The sequence below is a fragment of the Piliocolobus tephrosceles genome, chromosome 1 (genome assembly GCF_002776525.5).
Source record: "Piliocolobus tephrosceles isolate RC106 chromosome 1, ASM277652v3, whole genome shotgun sequence".
Lineage (NCBI taxonomy): Eukaryota > Metazoa > Chordata > Mammalia > Primates > Cercopithecidae > Piliocolobus > Piliocolobus tephrosceles.
In genome coordinates, this window is record NC_045434.1 from 71,418,314 (window position 1) to 71,443,023 (window position 24,710).

Here is a 24,710-nt window from a genome sequence, read left to right on the forward strand (position 1 = left end):
AATTTTTCCTCTACTTCATAAAGGGGTAATTTTGGTAGTTTTGAAATGCAGTTTAGAAAAAAGTTAGCTTTATGTGATTTTTTTCCCCCCTTAAGGCTGTGAGGTGCTTGGTTCTCTCAGTTTGTAATGATGTATGCCAATTCCCTGTGGTTCAAAGGATGGCATACAGTATAGGTTGAGATACTTGTTTGTTATGTGAGTCTTAGGCGGTTAATAAGCAATAGAGTTTTTCTTTGGCACATAAACATTGCTTGCTTTTAAGATTCAGAACATGTAGGCCTCCCTAGATAGTAGAATGGAACTACATATGTACCTATACTACTTCATTGCATGTTGTTGCATGGATAGCTCTTCAATCAGTTGCCCAAAGAGCCTGTTTTCACTGTGAAAGATCAGAAGCTAGAATTAATTCTTCCTCTGTGTTCCAGCCCTCTGATTTTCCAGAGGACACTCAATGTCTCTTTAGTATTTAGCGCATCCTATTGTGTATTAAATGATTAGTATCACATCTTCCCCCACTGGAGGATGTCTGCCCCAAGGGCAGAGACTCTGTCTTATTTATATTTGCATTTTTCATGCTGCACATTCCAGCATCTTGAACATTGTCGGTTTTCTTGGTAAGCATTTATTGAAGGTAATTTTTCCCACAAAATTATTCCTGTAACAGCAAACCTTAAGTTGGTTTTGCAATGAAAAGTAAACATTTGTGCTTTGATTTTTTTTTTTTTTTGGTTTATTAACAAGTTAAATGTTTGCAAAGTATATTTGGCCATTCAGGTGTGATAGGAACTTGGAAGTTTTGTCTTGAGGATCTTATAGATAGGATTTTCCCTTTGAGCTTACTCTTTAATGGGCATATGAACAATGAGAAAGTTCAATGAAACTTCTTGAAAGAAATAATTATCTTCAGATTTGGGTTTGACGCTGTTGTCTTCTTTTCATAACATTATTTAAGTAGGAATGTCTGACTTCATTAGGTACTCAAGCGGGGAAAATGTGGTTCTTTCCCTAGTGAGATACACAAACAGTTCTGCTAGGGACCTTTATTAAGGCAGAAGTCAAAACTTACTTGAGCATTCGTTTTGGCTATAACCAATTAAATGTGTGTTTTAGGAAATGAAGAAGGAAAACAACCTCCTTAAGAGTCAGTCTGAGCAAAAGACCAGAGAAGTCTGCCACCTGGAGGCAGAACTCAAGAACGTCAAACAGTGTTTAAATCAGAGCCAGAATTTTGCAGAAGAAATGAAAGGTAAGTAAACTTAGTGTTTTAGAGTTAACTTTCTAAGCTATAATTCCCGCAAGACAGGATGGATGGCATTAACACATTAGAGAAACTCTTTGGATTTTTTTCCATATATTCCCTTAAAAAGATGTGTGCAGTTGATGTGGAAGAGTTTTCCCTCTTCCATTTTTTAGTTTCCAGAGTGAGGGGGGGACTTTTTAAAATTGGAACATATTGAGTCCCAAATGCCTGATGCTCAGCACTTTGAAACCAGAAGGGTAAATATTTTCCACACAAAGCTAAACTTTCAGTGCTGTCTTTCACCCCCGAGTGCTATTCTGTGTGTCTCAAGTGTGCTTGTTAGTTATATCCAGACAGCTCATCTCGTGACTCATTAACATTTCCCTTAAAATGGAAAGACCGTATATGAAATGATGTTTTCCAAACTCCTAATGACCATTGTTTTTTGATGACTTAGTTGACTGAATGATTTTATTTCCTTATTTTAAAGCCAAAGAATTCTGCTCTACACATGAAATGAATCCACTCTTGGTTTCATATTTGTATGTTTGTGCCGGACGTCTTCTCCATACCCTTATTTTCTCACCTGGGGTGTTTGCACGTCTAGGATTTCTTTGAACTCTGTCCTGTGGAATGTGTGTTACACTTCTCTGTGACTGTTTTCTTTTTAAAACCCCAATCTCCCCAAGACAGCTTTCAGTTTTTCCACAGCAGCAGGTAGAAATGTCAGTCTTCAGCTTTCTTGAAGGGAAACTGTAAGAAAAGGAACAGTTGGGGCATTCTTCAATGTTGATCACCCAGGTGATTGTTTGAGATGCTGACAGCAAAGTGGGTTACAGCCCTTGTGGTGCTGTCTACCAAAGCCCTCAACTGTCAGTAGGTAGATTGAGATTGGCAGGTTAGAAGTGCTTACTGCTTTCCACTTGATATGATGTCTGAGATTGTAATACATGTTACCTTTATCATCTACTGTGGAGGTTCTCAGCTTTCAATCTCCCCCAACATACTTGAGCAACATGAAGCCTTCTCATCACTATTTAATGAAAACATTGTGGTTATTCCCAACCAGGAGTGGCCAGTATGTATAGATGAGTCATTGGGCAGAAAACAGGGTGGTAACGGAGTTCGAAGAAGCTTCCAGATTCTTCATAATATGTCACATTCATAAGCACTGCCACCCTTACTATGAGGGGTTGGGATGGGGGTGATAATGTTCCTCAAGAATATTCACATATAGGCCTTGAGAATTACTGATATATGGCATCGTTTACTCTTTTCTACTTAAGTCTAATCCTATGGATGTTTTGGCTAAAATGGTGGAGTACTTAATTTACTTTTCTGGGACATCAGAATTACTCTACAATAAAGTGGGATGTTCCCATTTCAGTGCTGTTCTTGTCCCAGTTTTCTCTCTTGGAATAAATATTTGAAAAGATGGTAAAAATACCCACATATATAAACACATACAAAGAAAAGAAACAGTGCTTAGGAAAATCATCCCTTGGTATTTTATTTAATAACACTTCCTTAAGCTGTTAGAAAGATGAACAAACGTGTTACTCTCCTTAAGATGACCATTTTTCCCATTGTTTTTTTATAAGATAATTACCAAGTGGTCCACTTTCTAGAAAGTACCCAGGCAATAATGCCAGTTTTTCCAGGGCTTGAGTAATTGTTAGTTTGTTTGGATTTTTTAGGGGGTGGGGAGGGTGGGGAGAGGGGTTAGCATTTCTGTAGAATAAATATTTATTACAAACGTTGACAAATTTTATTTATTTATTTTTAAATAGTGAAGAATACCTCTCAGGAAACCATGTTAAGAGATCTTCATGAAAAAATAAATCAGCAAGAAAACTCCCTGACTTTAGAGAAACTGAAGCTTGCTGTGGCTGAGCTGGAAAAGCAGCGAGATTGTTCTCAAGACCTTTTGAAGAAAAGGGAACATCACATTGAACAACTGAATGATAAGTTAAGCAAGACAGAGAAAGAGTCCAAAGCTTTGCTGAGTGCTTTGGAGTTAAAAAAGAAAGAATATGAAGAATTGAAAGAAGAGAAAACTCTGTTTTCTTGTTGGAAAAGTGAAAACGAAAAACTTTTAACTCAGATGGAATCAGAAAAGGAAAACTTGCAGAGTAAAATTAATCACTTGGAAACTTGTCTCAAGACACAACAAATAAAAAGTCATGAATACAATGAGAGAGTAAGAACGCTGGAGATGGACAGAGAAAACCTAAGTGTCGAGATCAGAAACCTTCACAACGTGATAGATAGCAAGTCTGTGGAGGTAGAGACCCAGAAACTAGCTTATGTAGAGCTACAGCAGAAAGCTGAGTTCTCAGATCAGAAACATCAGAAGGAAATAGAAAATATGTGTTTGAAGACTTCTCAGCTTACTGGGCAAGTTGAAGATCTAGAACACAAGCTTCAGTTGCTGTCAAATGAAATAATGGACAAAGACCGGTGTTACCAAGACTTGCATGCTGAATATGAGAGCCTCAGGGATCTGCTAAAATCTAGAGATGTTTCTCTGGCGACAAATGAAGATCATCAGAGAAGTCTTTTGGCTTTTGATGAGCAGCCTGCCATGCATAATTCCTTTGCAAATATAATTGAAGAACAAGGAAGCATGCCTTCAGAGAGGAGTGAATGTCATTTAGAAGCAGACCAAAGTCCAAAAAATTCTGCCATCCTACAAAATAGAGTTGATTCACTTGAATTTTCATTAGAATCTCAAAAACAGATGAACTCAGACCTGCAAAAGCAGTGTGAAGAGTTAGTGCAGATCAAAGGAGAAATAGAAGAAAATCTTATGAAAGCAGAACAGATGCATCAAAGTTTTGTGGCTGAAACAAGTCAGCGCATTAGTAAGTTACAGGAAGACACTTCTGCTCACCAGAATGTTGTTGCTGAAACCTTAAGTGCCCTTGAGAACAAGGAAAAAGAGTTGCAACTTTTAAATGATAAGTTAGAAACTGAGCAGGCAGAGATTCAAGAATTAAAACAGAGCAACCATCTACTTGAAGACTCTCTAAAGGAGCTACAACTTTTATCTGAAACCCTAAGCTTGGAGAAGAAAGAAATGAGTTCCATCATTTCTCTAAATAAAAGAGAAATTGAACAGCTGACCCAAGAGAATGAGACTCTCAAGGAAATAAATGCATCTTTAAATCAAGAGAAGATGAACTTAATCCAGAAAAGTGAGAGTTTTGCAAACTATATAGATGAAAGAGAGAAAAGCATTTCAGAGTTATCTGATCAGTACAAGCAAGAAAAACTTATTTTACTACAAAGATGTGAAGAAACCGGAAATGCATATGAGGATCTTAGTCAAAAATACAAAGCAGCACAAGAAAAGATCTCTAAATTAGAATGCTTGCTAAATGAATGCACTAGTCTTTGTGAAAATAGAAAAAATGAGTTGGAACAGCTAAAGGAAGCATTTGCAAAAGAACACCAAGAATTCTTAACAAAATTAGCATTTGCTGAAGAAAGAAATCAGAATCTGATGCTAGAGTTGGAGACAGTGCAGCAAGATCTGAGATCTGAGATGACAGATACCCAAAACAATTCTAAGAGCGAGACTGATGGTTTAAAGCAAGAAATCATGACTTTAAAGGAAGAACAAAACAAGATGCAAAAGGAAGTTAATGACTTATTACAAGAGAATGAACAGCTGATGAAGGTAATGAAGACTAAACATGAATGTCAAAATCCAGAATCGGAACCAATTAGGAACTCTGTGAAAGAAAGAGAGAGTGAGAGACATCAATGTAATTTTAAACCTCAGATGGATCTTGAAGTTAAAGAAATTTCTCTAGATAGTTATAATGCGCAGTTGGTGCAATTAGAAGCTATGCTAAGAAATACGGAATTAAAACTTCAGGAAAGTGAGAAGGAGAAGGAGTGCCTGCAGCATGAATTACAGATAATTAGAGGAGATCTTGAAACCAGAAATTTGCAAGACATGCAGTCACAAATTAGTGGCCTTAAAGACTGTGAAGTAGATGCAGAAGAAAGGTATATTTCAGTGCTTCATGAGTTGTCAACAAGTCAAAACGACAATGCACACCTTGAGTGCTCTCTGCAAACAGCAATGAACAAGCTGAATGAGCTAGAGAAAATATGTGAAATACTGCAGGCCGAGAAGTGCGATCTAGTAACTGAGCTGAATGATTCAAGGTCAGAATGTATCACAGCAACCAGGAAAATGGCAGAAGAGGTAGGGAAACTAGTAAATGAAGTGAAAATATTAAATGAGGACAGTGGTCTTCTCCATGGTGAGTTAGTGGAAGACGTACCAGGAGGTGAATTTGGTGAACAACCAAATGAACAGCACCCCATGTGTTTGGCTCCGTTGGATGACAGTAATTCCTACGAGCACTTGACATTGTCAAACAAAGAAGTTCAAATACACTTTGCCGAATTGCAAGAGAAATTCTCATCTTTGCAAAGTGAACACAAAATTTTATACGATCAGCACTGTCAAATGAGCTCTAAAATGTCAGAGCTACAGACCTATATTGACTCATTAAAGGCCGAAAATTTGGTCTTGTCAACGAATCTGAGAAACTTTCAAGGTGACCTGGTGAAGGAGATGCAGCCGGGCTTGGAGGAGGGGCTCGTTCCATCCCTGTCATCCTCTTGTGTGCCTGACAGCCCTAGTCTTAGCAGTTTGGGAGACTCCTCCTTTTACAAAGCTCTTTTAGAACAGACAGGAGAAATGTCTCTTTTGAATAATTTAGAAGGGACTGTTTCAGCAAACCAGTGCAGTGTAGATGAAGTCTTCTGCAGCAGTCTGGAGGAAGAGAATCTGACCAAGAAAGAAACGCCCTCGGCCCCAGCGAAGGGTGTGGAAGAGCTTGAGTCCCTCTGTGAGGCATACCGGCAGTCCCTCGAGAAGCTAGAAGAGAAAATGGAAAGTCAAGGGATTATGAAAAATAAGGAAATTCAAGAGCTCGAACAGTTATTAAGTTCTGAAAGGCAAGAGCTTGACTGCCTTAGGAAGCAGTATTTGTCAGAAAATGAACAGTGGCAACAGAAGCTGACAAGCGTGACTCTGGAGATGGAGTCCAAGTTGGCAGCAGAAAAGAAACAGACGGAACAACTGTCACTTGAGCTGGAAGTAGCACGACTCCAGCTACAAGGTCTGGACTTAAGTTCTCGGTCTTTGCTTGGCATCGACACAGAAGATGTAAGTACCTGGGGTTTAAATGCCGTTTCTTGGTTTACATGACTAGTAGATACTCAGTAAATGTTTGTCTAATTGAAATGTGCATTAAACGTAAGTTCAAATATTTTTAGGGCTCAAGGAAATAAAATACACCAAAATGTTTTCGGAACAAAGCTGAACTTGAGGAAAATGAGTAAACTTTATTTGAGGAATAAATTTCTATAGTGATTAGATTTACCTAGCGATATATAGAATATTACTAAAGATGTTTTTAAAGTCTGGAGAAAATTATGGAGTCAGAAAGTCTTTAGAATGTGTGTTTCCACCCTTTGTGCATTAATAAAGTATACTTAATTAAGAACTTACGAATGGTAATATGATGTAAATTTTTAATCTCTAGCACTTTTCAGAATATTTTTGATGTTACAGCGTTATCGTCATGGAACTAAATACAGGAGATTCTTTATGTATTACTAAACAGTTTTCTCTCTAACAATTTACTATGGTACAAAAATATGATTTGGTATAAGTCATTTAAAAGGACTTTTAAAAGATTGAATACGTATTTGTTTAATTGCTTGTAACTTTGTCCTTTCTAGCCTGCTAGCTGAATTAGTAATGCTGTGTAGTGTATGCATGTCACTTGATTCCCTCTGTCTATCTCTGTGAGGTAGAGAAGGCAGGTCACGGTGAGGTGATGGCAGGAGTAGGGAGTAGGCACAACAGCAGATCCCCAGTTTACAGGTGAGAGGAAAGTGAGGCTCAAATATGTAATTTGTCCAATAATATATAGTAAGTGCTGGATTGGGGATTAAGTCCTTGGACTAGGAATCTGATTATGAAACTTTACTGCCTTATTATAGAATATCATAAATACTGAAGGTGGAAACTGAGCATTTTGTTAGCCTCTTTTTTAATAAGAGATTTCATATTTAGGCTACCTGAATATTCTTAGCAAGGAAGAAAATATGAAATTTAAATACATTACAAATTGTAATTGAGGTGAATGGTTTGTCTTAAAGATAAATGCCTAACCCCAGTGTCTTGCCCGTAGGGGCCACCTACTGAATGTTTATTTATGTTGAACATTTGAATGAAGAGAGTAAGATGTAGTGGGAAATACACCACTTGAAGAGATGTGTTTAGCAGAGGCCATGCATCAGTTTCTAAAAAGTAATAACTAAGTCTATTGTATTTTGATTCTTTTTGAAAAATAAAATGCATGCTTGTTATGTATTATAATTACAGGCTATTCAGGGCCAAAATGAGAGCTGTGACATATCAAAAGAACATACTTCAGAAACTACAGAAAGAACACCAAAGCGTGATGTTCATCAGATTTGTGATAAAGGTGTTCAACAGGACCTCCATCTAGACATTGAGAAAATAACTGAGACTGGTGCAGTGAAACGCACAGGAGAGTGCTCTGGGGAACAGTACCCAGACACCAATTGTGAGACTCCAGGAGAAGACAAAACCCAGGGCTCTTCAGAATGCATTTCTGAATTGTCATTTTCTGGTGCTAATGCTTCGGTACCTATGGATTTCCTGGGGAATCAGGAAAATATCCAAAATCTTCAACTGCGGGTAAAAGAGACATCAAATGAAAATTTGAGATTACTTCATGTGATAGAGGAACGTGACAGAAAAGTTGAAAGTTTGCTAAATGAAATGAAAGAATTAGACTCAAAGCTCCATTTACAGGAGGTACAACTAATGACCAAAATTGAAGCATGCATAGAATTAGAAAAAATAGTTGGGGAACTTAAGAAAGAAAACTCAGATTTAAGTGAAAAATTGGAATATTTTTCTTGTGATAACCAGGAGTTACTCCAGAGAGTAGAAAGTTCTGAAGGCCTCAATTCTAACTTAGAAATGCGTGCAGATAAATCATCACATGAAGATATCGACGATAACGTAGCCAAGGTGAATGACAGCTGGAAAGAGAGATTTCTTGATGTAGAAAATGAGCTAAGTAGGATCAGATCTGAGAAAGCTAACATTGAGCATCCAGCCCTCTCCCTGGAGGCTGACTTAGAGATAGTTCAAACAGAGAGGCTATGTTTAGAAAAAGATAATGAAAATAAGCAGAAGGTTATTGTCTGCCTTGAAGAAGAACTCTCAGTGGTCACAAGTGAGAGAAACCAGCTTCGTGGGGAATTAGATACTATGTCAAAAAAAAACATGGAACTGGATCAGTTGTCTGAAAAAATGAAGGAGAAAACACAAGAGCTTGAGGCTCATCGAAGTGAGTATCTCCATTGCATTCAGGTGGCAGAGGCAGAGGTGAAGGAAAAGACAGAACTCCTTCAGACTTTGTCTTCTGATGTGAGTGAGCTGTTAAAAGATAAAACTCATCTCCAGGAAAAGCTGCAGAGTTTGGAAAAGGACTCACAGGCACTGTCTTTGACAAAATGTGAGCTGGAAAACCAAATTGCACAACTGAATAAAGGGAAAGAATTGCTTATCAAGGAATCTGAAAGCCTGCAGACCAGACTGAATGAATCAGATTATGAAAAGCTGAACATCTCCAAGGCCTTGGAGGCCGCGCTGGTGGAGAAAGGTGAGTTCGCGTTGAGGCTGAGCTCAACACAGGAGGAAGTGCATCAGCTGAGAAGAGGCATCGAGAAACTGAGAGTTCGCATTGAGGCCGATGAAAGGAAGCAGCTGCACGTCGCAGAAAAACTGAAAGAACGCGAGCGGGAGAATGATTCACTTAAGGATAAAGTTGAGAACCTTGAAAGGGAATTGCAGATGTCAGAAGAAAACCAGGAGCTAGTGATTCTTGATGCCGAGAATTCCAAAGCAGAAGTAGAGACTCTCAAAACACAAATAGAAGAGATGGCCAGAAACCTGAAAGTTTTCGAATTAGACCTTGTCACATTAAGGTCTGAAAAAGAAAATCTGACAAAACAAATACAAGAAAAACAAGGTCAAGTGTCAGAACTAGACAAGTTACTCTCTTCATTTAAAAGTCTATTAGAAGAAAAGGAGCAAGCGGAGATACAGATCAAAGAAGAATCTAAAACTGCAGTGAAGATGCTTCAGAATCAGTTAAAAGAGTTAAATGAGGCAGTAGCAGCCTTGTGTGGTGACCAAGAAACTATGAAGGCCACAGAACAGAGTCTGGACCCACCAGTAGAGGAAGCACATCAGCTGAGAAATAGCATTGAAAAGCTGAGAGCCCGCCTAGAAACTGATGAAAAGAAGCAGCTCCGTGTCTTAGAACAACTGAAGGAAAGTGAGCATCATGCAGATTTACTTAAGAGTAGAGTGGAGAATCTTGAAAGAGAGCTAGAGATAGCCGGGAAAAACCAAGAGCATGCAGCTCTTGAGGCAGAGAGTTCCAAAGGAGAGGTAGAGACCCTAAAAGCAAAAATAGAAGGGATGACCCAAAGTCTGAGAGAGCTGGAATTAGATCTTGCTACCATAAGGTCAGAAAAAGAAAATCTGACAAACAAATTACAAAAAGAACAAGAACGAATATCTGAATTAGAAATAATAAATTCGTCATTTGAAAATATTTTGCGAGAAAAAGAGCAAGAGAAAGTACAGATGAAAGAAAAATCAAACACTGCCATGGAGATGCTTCAAACACAATTAAAAGAGCTCAATGAGAGAGTGACAGCCCTGCATAATGACCAAGAGGCCTGTAAGGCCAAAGAGCAGAATCTTAGTAGTCAAGTAGATTGTCTTGAACTTGAGAAGGCTCAGTTGCTACAAGGTCTTGATGAGGCCAAAAATAATAATACTGTTTTGCAATCTTCAGTGAATGGCCTCATTCAAGAAGTAGAAGATGGCAAGCAGAAACTAGGGAAGAAGGATGAAGAAATCAGTAGACTTAAAAATCAAATTCAAGACCAAGAGCAGCTCGTCTCTAAACTGTCCCACGTGGAAGGAGAGCACCAACTTTGGAAGAAGCAAAACTTAGAACTGGGAAATCTGACAGTGGAATTGGAGCAGAAGATCCAAGTGCTACAATACAAAAATGCCTCTTTGCAGGACACATTAGAAGTGCTGCAGAGTTCTTACAAGAATCTAGAGAATGAGCTTGAATTGACAAAAATGGACAAAATGTCCTTCGTTGAAAAAGTAAGTGGCTCTATCTGTTTATGTTTAAATATATAGTCATGAGGGAGGAAACCATATTTACTTCTAGACACTGTGAATTATATTTACTTCTAGACAGTGTCTGCTCTATTGGGCCAAACTTTGTAAAGGCTTTATGTTTACTGGGTCTTGAATTGCAGAAACTGAGTGGGCTCTGGCAGTAGTGACTATTCTGGCTGATTCTTTGGGACATGTTCATGGATTGGACCAGGTTTTTAATGTGGCACCTACATATGAGCAAAGCTTTGGTTTATGCACAGTTCCTTGTTCTAATTATATTTCCCTTTCTTAGAGTACATCAGAATACTGGCCTCCCCGTACCCACTTGAGACTCACTGCTATAGAGAGTGTAACAGACATTATCTAGGATCAGAAAGGATCTGCCTGCCTTACTGTGTCTTTTTTGCCTTTGGGGCAAAACACTTTTAAAGATACTGATAGATTTATAACCAACAGAGCACTCATGGCTTCTGGGGTGCGTCTTGGGGATTTCGTGCTTTCAGTCCCTCTTTTATACCTTCTCTTTGTGCAGCCTTCTATTGTGTTAGTTGATGATTAAAGGGAAGATCTGCCATCAAGAAGCTCAATCATTAAAGAAAAATTAAGTTTTGGCCCGGTGAGCTTACTTAGTGATCTAGGAATGTGATTTTGTCACATTTAATTTTTGCTGAACAAATATTAAAGGAAAAAAAGGAGTGTCTAGAAAATGCAATTCATCTCCACCCTGTATTTTCTGAGAATTTCGGGGTTTTGTATACCTTGCAAGAGATGGCGATTAGTATAGACATGATGAGACAAACCATACCACGCTGTTTCACTTCAAGGGGCAAATGCAAACAATAGCTTTTTAACTGGTTTTCACTAATCATAAGCATGTTTCTCACAGATTAGTATGGCACTGGGGGATTAGTAGAGATCCAAGAACTGATAAACTAAGATACTGCCTGGTATGATAATCTCTGATGTTTAACTTTGATTCAAATTAATACCTTTGTGAAGGATTTTAAGACTTAGCAACATTATCTTTCCTTGTCATTCCTTCCCTGATTGCTATTCTTCTACTAAATCTTTTCTGGGAAGAAAAGGTAAGCTTACCAGTAGGTTTTGAGCGTGTTGAGTTGAGTGGATTAGTAAAGGGGGCATTAGCCAGCTTCCATTTTATGATTGAAGGCTAATACATGGCACAGATATGTTGTATCAGAGTGATTAATCTGATCAAAACACACCACCAAAAAGCAGATTCTAATGAAAGATGAAATTTCAGGTAAACACAATGACTGCAAAGGAAACTGAGCTGCAGAGGGAAATGCATGAGATGGCACAGAAAACAGCAGAGCTGCAAGAAGAACTCAGTGGAGAGAAAAATAGGCTAACTGGAGAGTTACAGTTACTGTTGGAAGAAATAAAGAGCAGCAAAGTAAGTTTTTTGTGACAAATGTTATGATGTGTTAATTCATTGTGCGCACTCTCCTTGTTGGTTTCTGTAAGACCTTCTGTAGTTTACCTATTTTTAGCTCTTGAAAAAAATAACCCGGTGCTTATGTCATAATCAGATTTGTAGTAATCTCTACCATCCAGCACTATCATGAGCCCACAAGGAGTCGTGAGAAGCCTCTGAACACATGAAAATATCTGTCTCAGAGCCCAAATACGTTTTCATAGAAGAGGACCCTTGTACCACATTAATGCACATCAGAAGTAGATCTCATGCTGCTTTCAACAAGTTTATCTGCTTTCCTAGCTTGCCAGAGATTACAGGCTAGAATGTTGCTAGAAACACATTCACTGATCTGCTAAGAACTAGCATAGAGTAACAGAACTAAAGTCACAGTTTTAGGCAGGGTTAATGTGGCACATCTATAGCACTTGGGCTTCCACTGCCCAATGCCATTTCCATAGCAGATATTGCTAATTCATACCCTCCCTTTCTTCTGAGTCTCCTAACACTGTGTCCTGGGTAGCTGCTACCATGCAGGGAGAGCTGGCAGATGAAATGAAACCTGTTTGTCATACCTGATAAAATTATTAACTTCCCTATAGCTGTTTAGTCCTCATGCAACTTCATTCCTGAGTAGTAAAGAACAGCAAAATAAGATAGTCATGATTGTGACCCTGAATAATGACAGAAATTTGAAATGATATATGTAATATTCTGTATAAAGATTGGAGAAATTTGTTGTTTTCTTTAAATATAGTATTTATGAAAATGGAAAGGTTTTGGCATTGAATCTCAGAAATGGACTTAGAGAATATTCTGGCCATACTGCCTGGAAGAAGTTCCTCTGAATGCTATTTGTGTATTGCGTCTGCTGAAATCTCTTTTGGTGTTGAGTAGCTTGGGAGTCTCCCAAGTGCGTCATTATTGTATTTCATGTATAAGCACTACTGAGAGTAGTAGTTTGGCTTCAGGCCCATACATATGAGTGTGTTAGTTTGCATTGGCTTTATTCATTCATTTATTCATTCTGTAAATAATAAGTGCTAGTAAGGTCAGAGGATAGACTGCTGAACCGTAACTATCCTGTATTTCCTGCACTGGACACATATTAAATCATGAAATAGGCAACATGTAACAATCATAAGTGGATAAATACTATAAATGAAACAAATAAGATTCTTTGCTGTGGAATAATTGGGATGTGGGGATCAGGGTAGGAAACAACCTAATTTAGATAGGGTGGTCAGCAGATTTAGATAGGGTGGTCAGCACATGTCACCTGCAAGATGACGAGTCAGCTAGGCAACAAACAGGCAGAGTGGGGAGCCTTCTAGGTCTAGAGAGCAGTGTGGTCAAAGCTCTGAGACTAGAATGATCTTTGTTTTTTTTTTAAAAAATTGAAAGTAAACCATTGTGGCTGGAGCCAGATGGAAAATGACATGCACAAAGATTGGAGGGATAGGAAGGGTATGGAGGGGGTAGGAAAGATTTGGGGCGGGAATATTTACTTGGCTAGTTCAACATATAGGGAGTGTTTAGAAATTATGGGAATGGTAGAAAATGATGGAGAAGAGAAGGTGGCTTAGGGCCTAGCCTGAAGGAACTCTAGCACACAAGGTGAGATGGAGGAAGAAGAGCCAGCAAAGAAAACAGAGAGAAGGCTTGATGAGGCAAACCAGGGAGGTGTCATGTTCTGGAAATCAAGAGGAAGGAGTGTCTCAAGAGGGAGGGAGTGTCCGGGTATAGTGGTTCACGCCTGTAATCCCAGCATTTTGGGAGGCTGAGGTGGGCTAACAGCTTGAGTCCAGAAGTTCAAGACCAGTCTGGGCAACATGGTAAAACTCTGTCTATACAAAAAATACAAAAAAATTAGCCAGACGTGGTGGTGCATTCTTGGGAGGCTGAGGTGGGGGATCACCTGACCCCTGGAGACTGAGGCTGCAGCGAGCCATGATTGTGCCACTGCACTCCAGCTTGGGCAACAGAGTGAGACCCTGTCTCAAGAAAACTAAGCCAAACTAACCAACCAAACAACAACAACAGCAACAGCAACAATAACAACAACAACAAAAAAAGGAAGGAGTGGTCAGCAGCCCCAGATACTACTTAGAGGTTGATTGAGATGAGCTCAGAAGAGTGTGCCTTTAATTTTCAGCATGGAGGTTGATGATGCCATGAAAAGCTTTTTTAGGAAAAGCTGGGACGAATCGATTGGAGCAGGTTGAATAATTGAAGATGAGGAAGTAGACACCACACATACAGAAACATACAGAGACAACTACTTGGGGTCAGGCATGGAAAAGACAAATGCTTCCAGGATTGGAGTCTGGCCAGTTCTTCACAGTGAAGGGATGGGGCAGAAGATTGGAGGATATTTGGAAGGAAATTCTCATAATGACAGAACTGGGGTCTAAGCTGGTCAAGGAAGAAAATGCAAGGCCAGAGGGGATTTGATATGAAGATGGTAGTGGTTCTGTTGATGAGGTCAGGAATTATTGCAATGGAAGTACTTTAATAAATAAGGCTGGAAGCATTGGAAGGTGTGGTCCCAGAGTGGTTTATTTGAATTCAAGGTTTCAGGGTTTCTGTGGTCTCTGGATATGACCTAGCGAGGTGGTTGGGCTGGAGCAGAGGAAAGTGTCATTGGAGGTGAAGTCACAATTAAAAGTGAATACATTGCTAAGAATTATAACACTATTCTGTACAGATTTTATCTTGCCCATAAACAATTTTTTTTCCACACAGTGCTCATTATTTCCTAAACATATTTCCAGGTTCTTAATTGTGAGGAAATGCTATTATGATTTCATTATTATTTTTCTGTTTAGGATCAATTGAAGGAGCTCACACTAGAAAATAGTGAATTGAAGAAGAGCCTGGATTGCATGCACAAGGACCAGGTGGAAAAGGAAGGGAAAGTGAGAGAGGAAATAGCTGAATACCAGCTACGGCTTCATGAAACTGAAAAGAAACATCAGGCTTTGCTTTTGGACACAAACAAACAGGTGAAATGTGGGGTTTGGTTACTGGGGGAGCTGGAGAGTGTATTGATTTTTTTTTTTTTTTTGAGATGGAGTCTCGCTCTGTTGCCCAGGATGGAGTGTAGTGGCGTGATCCTGGCTCACTGCAAACTCCGCCTCCCGGGTTCACACCATTCTCCTGCCTCAGCCTCCTGAGTAGGTGGGACTACAGGCGCCCGCCTCCATGCCCGGCTAATTTTTTGTATTTTTAGTAAAGATGGGGTTTCACCGTGTTAGCCAGGATGGTCTCGATCTCTTGACCTCGTGATCCGCCCGCCTTGGCCTCCCAAAGTGCTGGGATTACAGGCGTGAGCCACAGTGCCCAGCCCAGTTGATTTTTTGAAAAGGTATTATTTCCATTTTGGAGTAGAATAATAGGAGAGTTGCAAAGTCAAAATAGTCCTTGGAAAGGCTGGGTTTTTTTTTGTTGTTGTTGTTGTTTTTCTTTTCTTTTCTTTTTTTTTTTTTTTGAGACTGAGTCTCGCTCTGTCGCCCAGGCTACAGTGCAGTGGCACAATCTTGGCTCACTATAGCCTCCGCCTCCTGGGTTCAAGCAATTCTCCTGTCTTAGCCTCCTGAGTAGCTGGGATTACAGGCGCCCGCCACCACACCCAGCTAATTTCTGTATTTTTAGTAGAGACGGGGTTTCACCATGTTGGCCAGGCTAGTCTTGAACTCCTGACCTCGTGATTTGCCCGCCTCGGCCTCCCAAAGTGCTAGGATTACAGGCGTGAGCCACTGCGCCCGGCCGTTTTTTGTTTTTCTTACAATTTTGTTTTTTTGGCTGTGCCTCCTGGCTAAAGTAACGTTTTGTTTTTTGTTGTTGTTGTTTGTTTGTTTTGCTCTAGTATGAAATAGAAATCCATACATATCGAGAGAAATTGACTTCTAAAGAAGAATGTCTCAATTCACAGAAGTTGGAAATGGACCTTTTAAAGTCTAGTAAAGAAGAGCTCAATAATTCATTGAAAGCTACTACTCAGGTTTTGGAGGAATTGAAGAAAACCAAGGTGTGTTCACTTTTCTTTGCTTCATGATTTCAAATGGTTTATACAGGTGGTAGTGATTTTAATGGTATTGCATTAAATGTTTTCATTTTCATTTTATGAAAACTTTTGGTAGTCAAAAATGATGTCATTCATCAGTTCCCTGCTGAGTTATCTTAAAAAAAATCAGTGGGTGATCTACAGTCTCATAGCTTGAATAAGCTATCCGTTGCCTCAGGCATCCTCTCAAACTAGAGGATGTTAAAGACTTCTTGAGATAGATTTGAAGATCCAGCCACACAGCAGATGAAGGCAGGCCTCTTAAGCTATAGAAAACAGTCTGATGGGCAATTCCAAAGTCTTGAACGAGCTGTCTTCCAACTTCACTGTCACCATACTCACCCTCCTGTGGCTTATGGGGAGATCAAAGTGTGGCAGAGCACCTTGGTCAGGCAGACATGTGTGGATATTTTTCTCTTCCTCTTCATGCAAGGATCATAGAGCTTTTTTTTTTTTAAGAAAGAGTGAAGGTGAACCCTAATCTCAGGATTGCTAGTCTTAAGATGGTACCACTATAATTCTACCTGGAAAAGAAGGTGTTTTGATTCCTACAGATATTTTTTGTAAGATGAATACCCACAGTGTGTAATAGTGAACCTGGGTAATAAATACCTTCCAGCAAAGGTTTTACTTAGAAGACAATTATATTTTTTAAATTTTGACATTAATTGAATATATACAAACAGAAAACTAGATATAAATTTATTATGTTTATGGCTCTCATACAACTATCAAGGTAAAGGAAATTTACTAATTAAATACAAAGTAGTAAAATTCAAAATCACGTTAATAATTACTGATGTTCTGGTATAAAATGAGATGCTGGGCTTAATAGTAGAAATAAGTAGCACTGTTGAAATAGAATTAAATGGGTCTTTAATTCATTTGTGATTGGAATCAGAAGTAGCGAGTTCTGAAAGGGTAAGGTTTACTGCATCATTACTGATAAATAATTTCAAGATGAAATATACAAAGATGAGATCCAAGCTCTAACAACTACTCGCAATATGAATATGGTACTGGGTTCTTCTCCATCCCCCATCCCCATTGCCCTTCCTCCTCCTGTTGCTGTTCGGTCGTCCTTTGGAAATTCGTGATGCCATATCAGATGGTTTTAGAATTCTGCATTTTAAAATATATTACATAATATAATGCATATGCCATATATAATATCCCAGTGGGATCTGCTATAATATTGCATAATCAGATTCATATTTCTGCAGCAAAATGTGTGGATAGTCTCACAAGGCAGGATAAATAGAGGCTATACATACTGTGCCAGGTGTGATGACTCATGCCTAGATTCCCAGCACTTTGAGGGGCCAGGGCAGGAGGATCACTTGAGGCCAGGAATTTGAGACCAGCCTGGGCAATATAAATATAGTGAGACCCCATCTCTAAAAGAAAAAAAAAATGGTTGTGATAGCACGTACCTATAGTCCCAGATACGTGGGAGACTGAAGTGGGTGGATTGCTTGAGCCCAGGAAGTCATGCAGTGAGCCATGATGGTGCTACTGCACTCCAGTCTGGGTGACAGGGGGAGATCTTGTCTTAAAAATAAATAAATTAATTAATTAATTAAGACTGTAAACACCTTTATATCTGTCCAGGTTGGGTTTTGCCTCTAAATCATGTTCATAGCTCTTTTTTTGATTTGGGAATTGTGAATAAGAATGTGAGCTTGTACCACTGAGAAGTATATGAGGACACAATTCTCCTATCATTCTATTGTCTTTCTGCTCAAGCCATAATACAACTTAAATTTGTATAGTGAGCTCTAATATCATTTGGCCTTCACGTGGTATAGCTAAAACAAATACCAAGGCAGGTATTGAAACTGTAACAGTGCGATTACAAATGGGAACACAATTCTCTCATTGAGGATTTTGGACCCCCCAAGAATGTGTTCCTTGTCTCCCCTGCCCAGTAATCCAGTGTGATTCCCGCTGTATAAATACAGACATAGTGAGCACTTAGTATAGACATCTCAGGAATAGTTTATACTTGTGATACTAAGAAAGAGAATGACAAAACCACATTCTCAACTGGGGAGACTTAGGAAACTGAGTAGAGAAGGTGAATGGTTTTGTGCATCTTTAGATGTTTTGTATTGAATCTAATAATTCTTAAATTTATGATATATGAATCTTATATCTCATAATTATTTTTCATATACTTATAAATTCAAGTTTTTAAATGGAATTACTTTCATTTTGTAGATGGACAGTCTAAAATATGTAAATCAGTTGAAGAAGGAAAATGAACGTGCCCAGGGGAAAATAAAGTTGTTGATCAAATCCTGTAAACAGCTGGAAGATGAAAAGGAGATATTGCAGAAAGAACTCTCTAAACTTCAAGCTGCACAGGAGAAGCAGAAAACAGGTGGGTGTTAACCGGGGCACATCAGCTAGCCAGCACTCTTTTCCAATAGTGGAATAACACATGGCGTGTGTGCTCAGGAACTATTTTTAGTGCCGTGTTCTATTACTGAGTGCTGATTTTTTACCATTAATCCATTTTCCAATTTCTGAATTTTGTGCTTATCTTGGGATCATTATAGAACTCAGAATGAAGCCTTTTTTTGTTTTGGTTTTGAGATAGGGTCTTGCTGTGTCACCCAGACGGGAGTGCAGTGGTGCCATTATGGCTCATTGCAGCCTCGACCTCCAAGGGATCCTCTCACCTCAGCCTCCCGAGTAGCTGGAGCTATGTAGGCAGGCGCCACCACACCCGACTAATTTTTTTATTTTTTGTAGAGACAAGGTTTTTCCACGTTGCCCAGGCTGGTCTTGAATTTCTAGGCTCAAGCAATCTGCCCACCTCGGCCTCCCAAAGTGCTGGGATTACAGGCAGGAGCCACCATGCCTGACCCGAATGAAGCCATTTTGAAATAGAATTATCGCGTCTTCTGTTCTATAAAACATGCAAAAAAAACATGGTGGTACTTTTTGCTCACGAGCCATTCTAAGAAGAGTTTTTCATGTTGATGTTCAGTTGCGTGGTTTCTTTGTCAATAGATTGGCATCAGAGTTGGCTTTGGTAATTTATAAATAGCTGATTCTGGTTATCCTCAGTCTGTTGTATGGGTCAACTAAAGGGAACAGGTGAGGGTGGGAGGCATATTTTTAGTTGTGTGGGAAAATAGAAAAGGAAAGAAATGATAACTCTCATTGTCACTTTTATCCACTTATGCCCCTGGAGTGCCATGTGCTTACTGTATGGATAGATGATGACAAGCATAATCTGACTGGCTTCCCTGGTCTGTAGCATGGCAGGGTGTGGGTCAACAGTCTTCTCTGTTGGAAACAGTGCTCAGGGTAGATTGGGGCTTCAGGGGATTTTTCTAATGGATTTAATAACACCCATGACAGCTACAAGTTGACCAAGATTCCCACCTTTATAGTGTTCCCCTAAACCCTTTTTCTTCAGACCCTGCCTTGTCTTCAAATACTTTCAGAGGGTTTTTGGAATTTGCCTGATCATTTGTTAGAATCTTGTCTCCCAAAGCCATACAACAGAAGCTTCATAATCTTTACTGACTTCTGTTCATCCACTTACGGTAGACAGAATGGACTGGGGAAAATAAGGATGTAAAAAATGGATTTATTTAATTGCACATAACTGGCGCTACAAGAAGGTTTAGTGAGTTTACTGAAATACAAGTTTGAGATTTTGGTGGGTTTTATTTAAGCTGTCCCAAGGAATGTCACAGGACTAGAATATCTACCTTGATATGCTATGATACCTCCCAAACAAAAGTTGTTTGAACTATAAGAACATATACTGTTATATCTCCCCTACCTCTTCAAAAAAATCAAAGAAAGAACACGTCTAAGATTGTCTGCTTCACGATGCCCATTGTTAACTAGAGAAGCATCAAGTCACACATGATGTGTTGCTTTACTTTGGACAGGTACTGTTGTGGATACCAAGGTCGATGAATTAACAACTGAGATCAAAGAACTGAAAGAGGCTCTTGAAGAAAAATCCAAGGAGGCAGACGAATACTTGGATAAGTACTGTTCCTTGCTTATAAGCCATGAAAAGTTAGAGAAAGCTAAAGAGATGTTAGAGACACAAGTGGCCCATCTCTGTTCACAGCAATCTAAACCAGATTCCCGAGGGTCTCCTTTGCTAGATCCAGTTGTTCCAGGACCATCTCCAATCCTTTCTGCTGCTGAAAAGAGGTTATCATCTGGCCAGAAAAAAGCTTCAGGCAAGAGGCAAAGGTCCAGTGGGATATGGGAGAATGGTAGAGGACCAACACCTTCTACCCCAGAGACCTTTTCTAAAAAAAGCAAGAAAGCAGTCATGAGTGGTATTCACCCTGCAGAAGACACAGAAGGTACTGAGTTTGAGCCAGAGGGACTTCCAGAAGTTGTAAAGAAAGGTATCCCTAATTTTAAAACAAAATTATTTGTGTTCTTTTGAAATTCCATATAATGGTTCACATATAAAAAGACAAAAGTATTTGCTTTTTTACATTATTGTGCAACAATCTCATTGATGTTCATAAACAATAGTCTGCTTTTAAATGGATGAGGCATATATTTTCCTCTGGGACCTCATTATTTGTGTCGTATTAACAAAAGAGCTGGTAGATTGGTAAAATGACTGTCTAAAATCTGTTTAGAATTTGTTATTTGAATGCTGAAAAAAATCATTAAATCAAGGACGCCCTTCAGGGTTTCCTACCCTTTGGTCATGTCTGACCTAGCTAGCAGGTGAGCTGGAGGGTCCACCCTGTGATGCTGGCCCCCTGGCTGGAGCCACTGACTACACTTTGTTTTGTTTTTTTAAACTTGGTTTTCTCCCAAGTCTGGCCCAAGGACTGGTGCCAGTCTAGGAACTGTTTGTTATTGGTTCCTGACTGAAACAATGTATTGTAATTAAGTAGGACTTTAGAAATTTTTATAGCAACTTGATATTTTTGTAACATCCAAGCACATATCATTTTTTCTATTGATTTGTTCTCATTATATTATACAAAAATACTATTCCACAGCAGATTGGAAATTCTTTCACCCCCCTCCGCCCCCAGATATCTAAACTGATTCTTTGCCAGAGATGGTTTGAAAAGCATTGTTCTGAGTAACTCTAGCCCCAAAATAGTTATCTATCTCTCACTGGTAATTTTTATATGTAGTTAAAGTGTGAAAAACAAAATCAAACGCTGCTTTAGTTAGCCTTGAATGGAGTTCTGGAGTGTGTGTTGATACATTAACTCTTAGTATCCCTGGGATTGACTTTCTTTCTTGGGTCATCAAAAGTCACGTCACTTCCTTCTGTGGAAAGAGACCACGCGAGTGACTGTGAAATCACCTTTAGGAAGGGCAGTTTCTCTCCTCCCACCTACATGAGAGTGCTCGCCTGAAGTAGCTGTTACCATTTTACATTTTCCCCCTTTAAACAAGCACTTGCCTTTCTTTTATATATATATTTTATTTTTCCATTGTACTGTCCTTTTTCCCCCAACCCAATTTTACAATAAGGCCTGCTGGCATTCTTTAGATCTTAGAAAAATGCAAAGTAAAACATCCATGTAGAAGATAGAAGCAGAAAAAACTTTTTCTGTGTAGTATTATTTTCCCCTTCTTCTCCCATTGTTATTTTCTATGTTTCTAATAAGAGAAAACCTATTAGTTACTTGATTCAATTTGGTGACTCCCAGAGCAACTGTGAAGTGTAGTCCATTAACCAAAGTGGCTAGGACAAAGTATTTTTTGGAGTTTGCATTATCCTTGTTAAAACCACCTATCTTTTCCATTGTAGATAGAATTGGACCTAGCAGTGCTGACAGTTAGCTTTTTTGCCCTTAGGGTTTGCTGACATCCCAACAGGAAAGACTAGCCCATATATCCTGCGGAGAACAACCATGGCAACCCGGACCAGCCCCCGCCTGGCTGCACAGAAGTTAGCGCTATCCCCACTGAGTCTCGGCAAAGAAAATCTTGCAGAGTCCTCCAAACCAACAGCTGGTGGCAGCAGATCACAAAAGGTAAACTACCGTCAACATCCATCTACTGTTTGAGATCCAGAAAATTGCAGTTATTACCTGGGTGAGGATTGGACACTGTACTCCCTGATTCAGGAGCCCTTTCAAAAAGTCTGACCTTCTTGGTGTGGTGTAAGTCAGTCAGTAGTGAGCAAGTGACTGGGTGAGCATTACAGTATCAGGATCTCATCCTTGAGTCAACAGGCCATTTATACGTAGTTTGATGGAAAATGGCATTGTTACATGAAAAACTCACTGGATTTCTAAGAAAGTTTCAGGTGTTACTGATGAAGGATTTGAAGAGGTAATTTTCCTTTTTGCCACTGGTATTAGTTTCAAACTTTATTCTCACTTATCTGCCCCCAGCTGTGAAATTTTTATTGTTTTTATTAATCCTTTATTTTAAAAAAGGAAGCACATATTTCAATAGATACTAACGAAAGGAACTCTGTTTATGGATTTCTTTCTCTATTTTGATTGTTGAGGATACAACAGGATCTTAGTGACCTCTGTGCACCCTACAACGTCCCAGAAGATGTTATGTAGAGCATAGAGAATATTTGCTTAACAGATCTTTATTCCTGTTACTATGGTCCATACCAGCAGCTACCATTTAAGTATGCATAGTATATGCATTGTATTTATCTTTCTCATTTTATTGAACTCTCACAGTAAGTGGTATTATAAAAGAGTGAAGATCGTGAGACTCATAAAGATTTAACCTCCCAGTGTGAACCCCTGCTTCCTCTCAACTCCACAGTCTTGATCTTTCTACGATACCAGTGTTTGTCAGACTGGGGACTAGGGGAATATTTTTGGAAGTTGCTGGAATAGCTTCAAAGAGTTTGAACAGTCTGTGATTTTACCTTGATTGCTCACTTGTCAGAGTTTGATCAAGTATGCGATCTGATAACCTTGAGCCAGAAAACAAAGCTTTGAAAGTGTAATAACCCCTATTTGTGTAATGTGATAATTCATAAGTGAGCAAACACGTTCTTAGGATTTGGGATACCAAATATGAACACATTGGTGGTTACATGTGGGCGATCTAAAGAATACAATATATTTAGATTTCTTAATCTGAACATCACAACAACAGATTTGCAAATTTGTTTTTGTTGATGTATAAGAGCTATAAGCATTAAGGAGTTACACTTAGTAATGAATTTGTTCATAATATACATTATAATAAAGTTTTTATTCAAGTATGAAGAAGAATGATCTGAGATTTTCTTTCACTGAAGTGGACCCATTTGTTACTCTTATCAGAAATATTCTACCATTTTGTGCAATTTTTTCTCCCCTCCCGTACCAAATTCTCTCTCTCACTCACATTTGGATTTAACTTTTGCATGCTGCCAACAACAAAATACTGAAGTATACACTGGAGAATATATATTTAATATACTGAATGTACTGACTTTCCAATGAACATGAGAACAGCTTCTCCTTTAAGCAACTAGTGTCTCTAAACAGTGGAGCTACCAAACTTGTCCAAAGCTGTCAACTACAAGATATCTACTGGATACTGGATACAGGAGGAGTCAGGTTTAGGGTCCTGATATGGGCCATACCATTTTCTTAGAAGGGTGACTGGGAGCCACCCTTTCCCAAACCTCAGTAAAAAGTAACATCCATTCCTGTTTGTCTCACACTTATGGAGATCAAATGAAGTATTTGTCCTACTCTCTTAGAACAGAAAACCATGACATACAGCTGGTACTCTGTGCCTCCACTCTTTTTAGGTAACTCACTTTATTGTAATCTCTTGTTTAAATATCTGTCTTCTGATTTGCAATCCGAGTTCTGTGAGGTTACTGATTACATCTGTAGTTTATGTCTAATTCAGTGTCTGACATTCAACAAATACTCAATGAATGAATGGAACTGTGAATGTCCTGAAGTGATTGCATTAATAGATGTTTATAAAGGCATGCTAGGAAATGGTCTTATGAAATCATCACAAGTCATTTTTTTTTCTTTTGTGAAGAACTGAGGGTAAAAGCAGTTTGCATGTGGCCTTCAGACTTACTATCTAGGAAAAAGAGCTTTGCACGCTAGGGGGCCTGCTCTCCTCACTGCTGTTGAATCTGCTGAGTAGGGAGTAGTAACCATGGTTTCCGTAGATTTTGTTCAGTGCATTAGCTACATGCCGTTCATTAGGCACCAGCAGTTATGAATTGCTAAGCAATGTTGTGCACTTGCAAATGTGGAGGGGGGCCTTTTGAGAGCAGTTGTAAGAGACTTCATTAGATTCAAACTCTTCAAAACCTAGCCCAGTAATTTTTAATTTAATTCAGCCTTCTCTGAGTCGCCCTGTAAAATGCTTGCTGCCTCATCTGTTAAGCGTATTTTATCACTTAGTTTTAAAAATCTAGAACAAGGTATTATTTCCCAAAGCAGTTGCTTAGAAACTCAGGGTTGTGAGTTCTCCTTTGAGGTAACTGGCTGGGTGATGAGAGACAGTTTCCTAGGTCATTTAGCAAGACCTTTAGTGACATCTGACAAGTTCAAAGGGGAAAAAATGGGCAAAATGCGCATTAGGTACGGATCATTCTCTATTATGTCACTGGGATGGATAAGCTCAGGAACCCCCTGTTTGTTGGGAACAAGGGAGACAGCAGTTGTAGACCTGATCTCCTGAACCTGGGCTTTGCGATCAGTTCCGGAGGACCGGCCGGTAAGCT

General features: G+C 39.1%; 1 protein-coding gene across 2 annotated transcripts in view; it reads left to right on the forward strand.

The window, feature by feature from the left end:
• The window catches only part of CENPF (centromere protein F), a 58,231-nt gene that overhangs the window by 30,651 nt on the left and 2,870 nt on the right, over positions 1-24,710 (forward strand). For both annotated transcript variants that reach the window (XM_023203742.2, XM_023203743.1), the window contains 9 exons: positions 1,114-1,249; positions 3,034-6,434; positions 7,662-10,505; positions 11,788-11,940; positions 14,790-14,966; positions 15,830-15,991; positions 18,248-18,410; positions 19,942-20,418; positions 21,848-22,026. In XM_023203742.2, the coding sequence (XP_023059510.1) occupies positions 1,114-1,249; positions 3,034-6,434; positions 7,662-10,505; positions 11,788-11,940; positions 14,790-14,966; positions 15,830-15,991; positions 18,248-18,410; positions 19,942-20,418; positions 21,848-22,026 (7,692 nt within the window). The remainder of the gene's footprint in view (positions 1-1,113; positions 1,250-3,033; positions 6,435-7,661; positions 10,506-11,787; positions 11,941-14,789; positions 14,967-15,829; positions 15,992-18,247; positions 18,411-19,941; positions 20,419-21,847; positions 22,027-24,710) is intronic.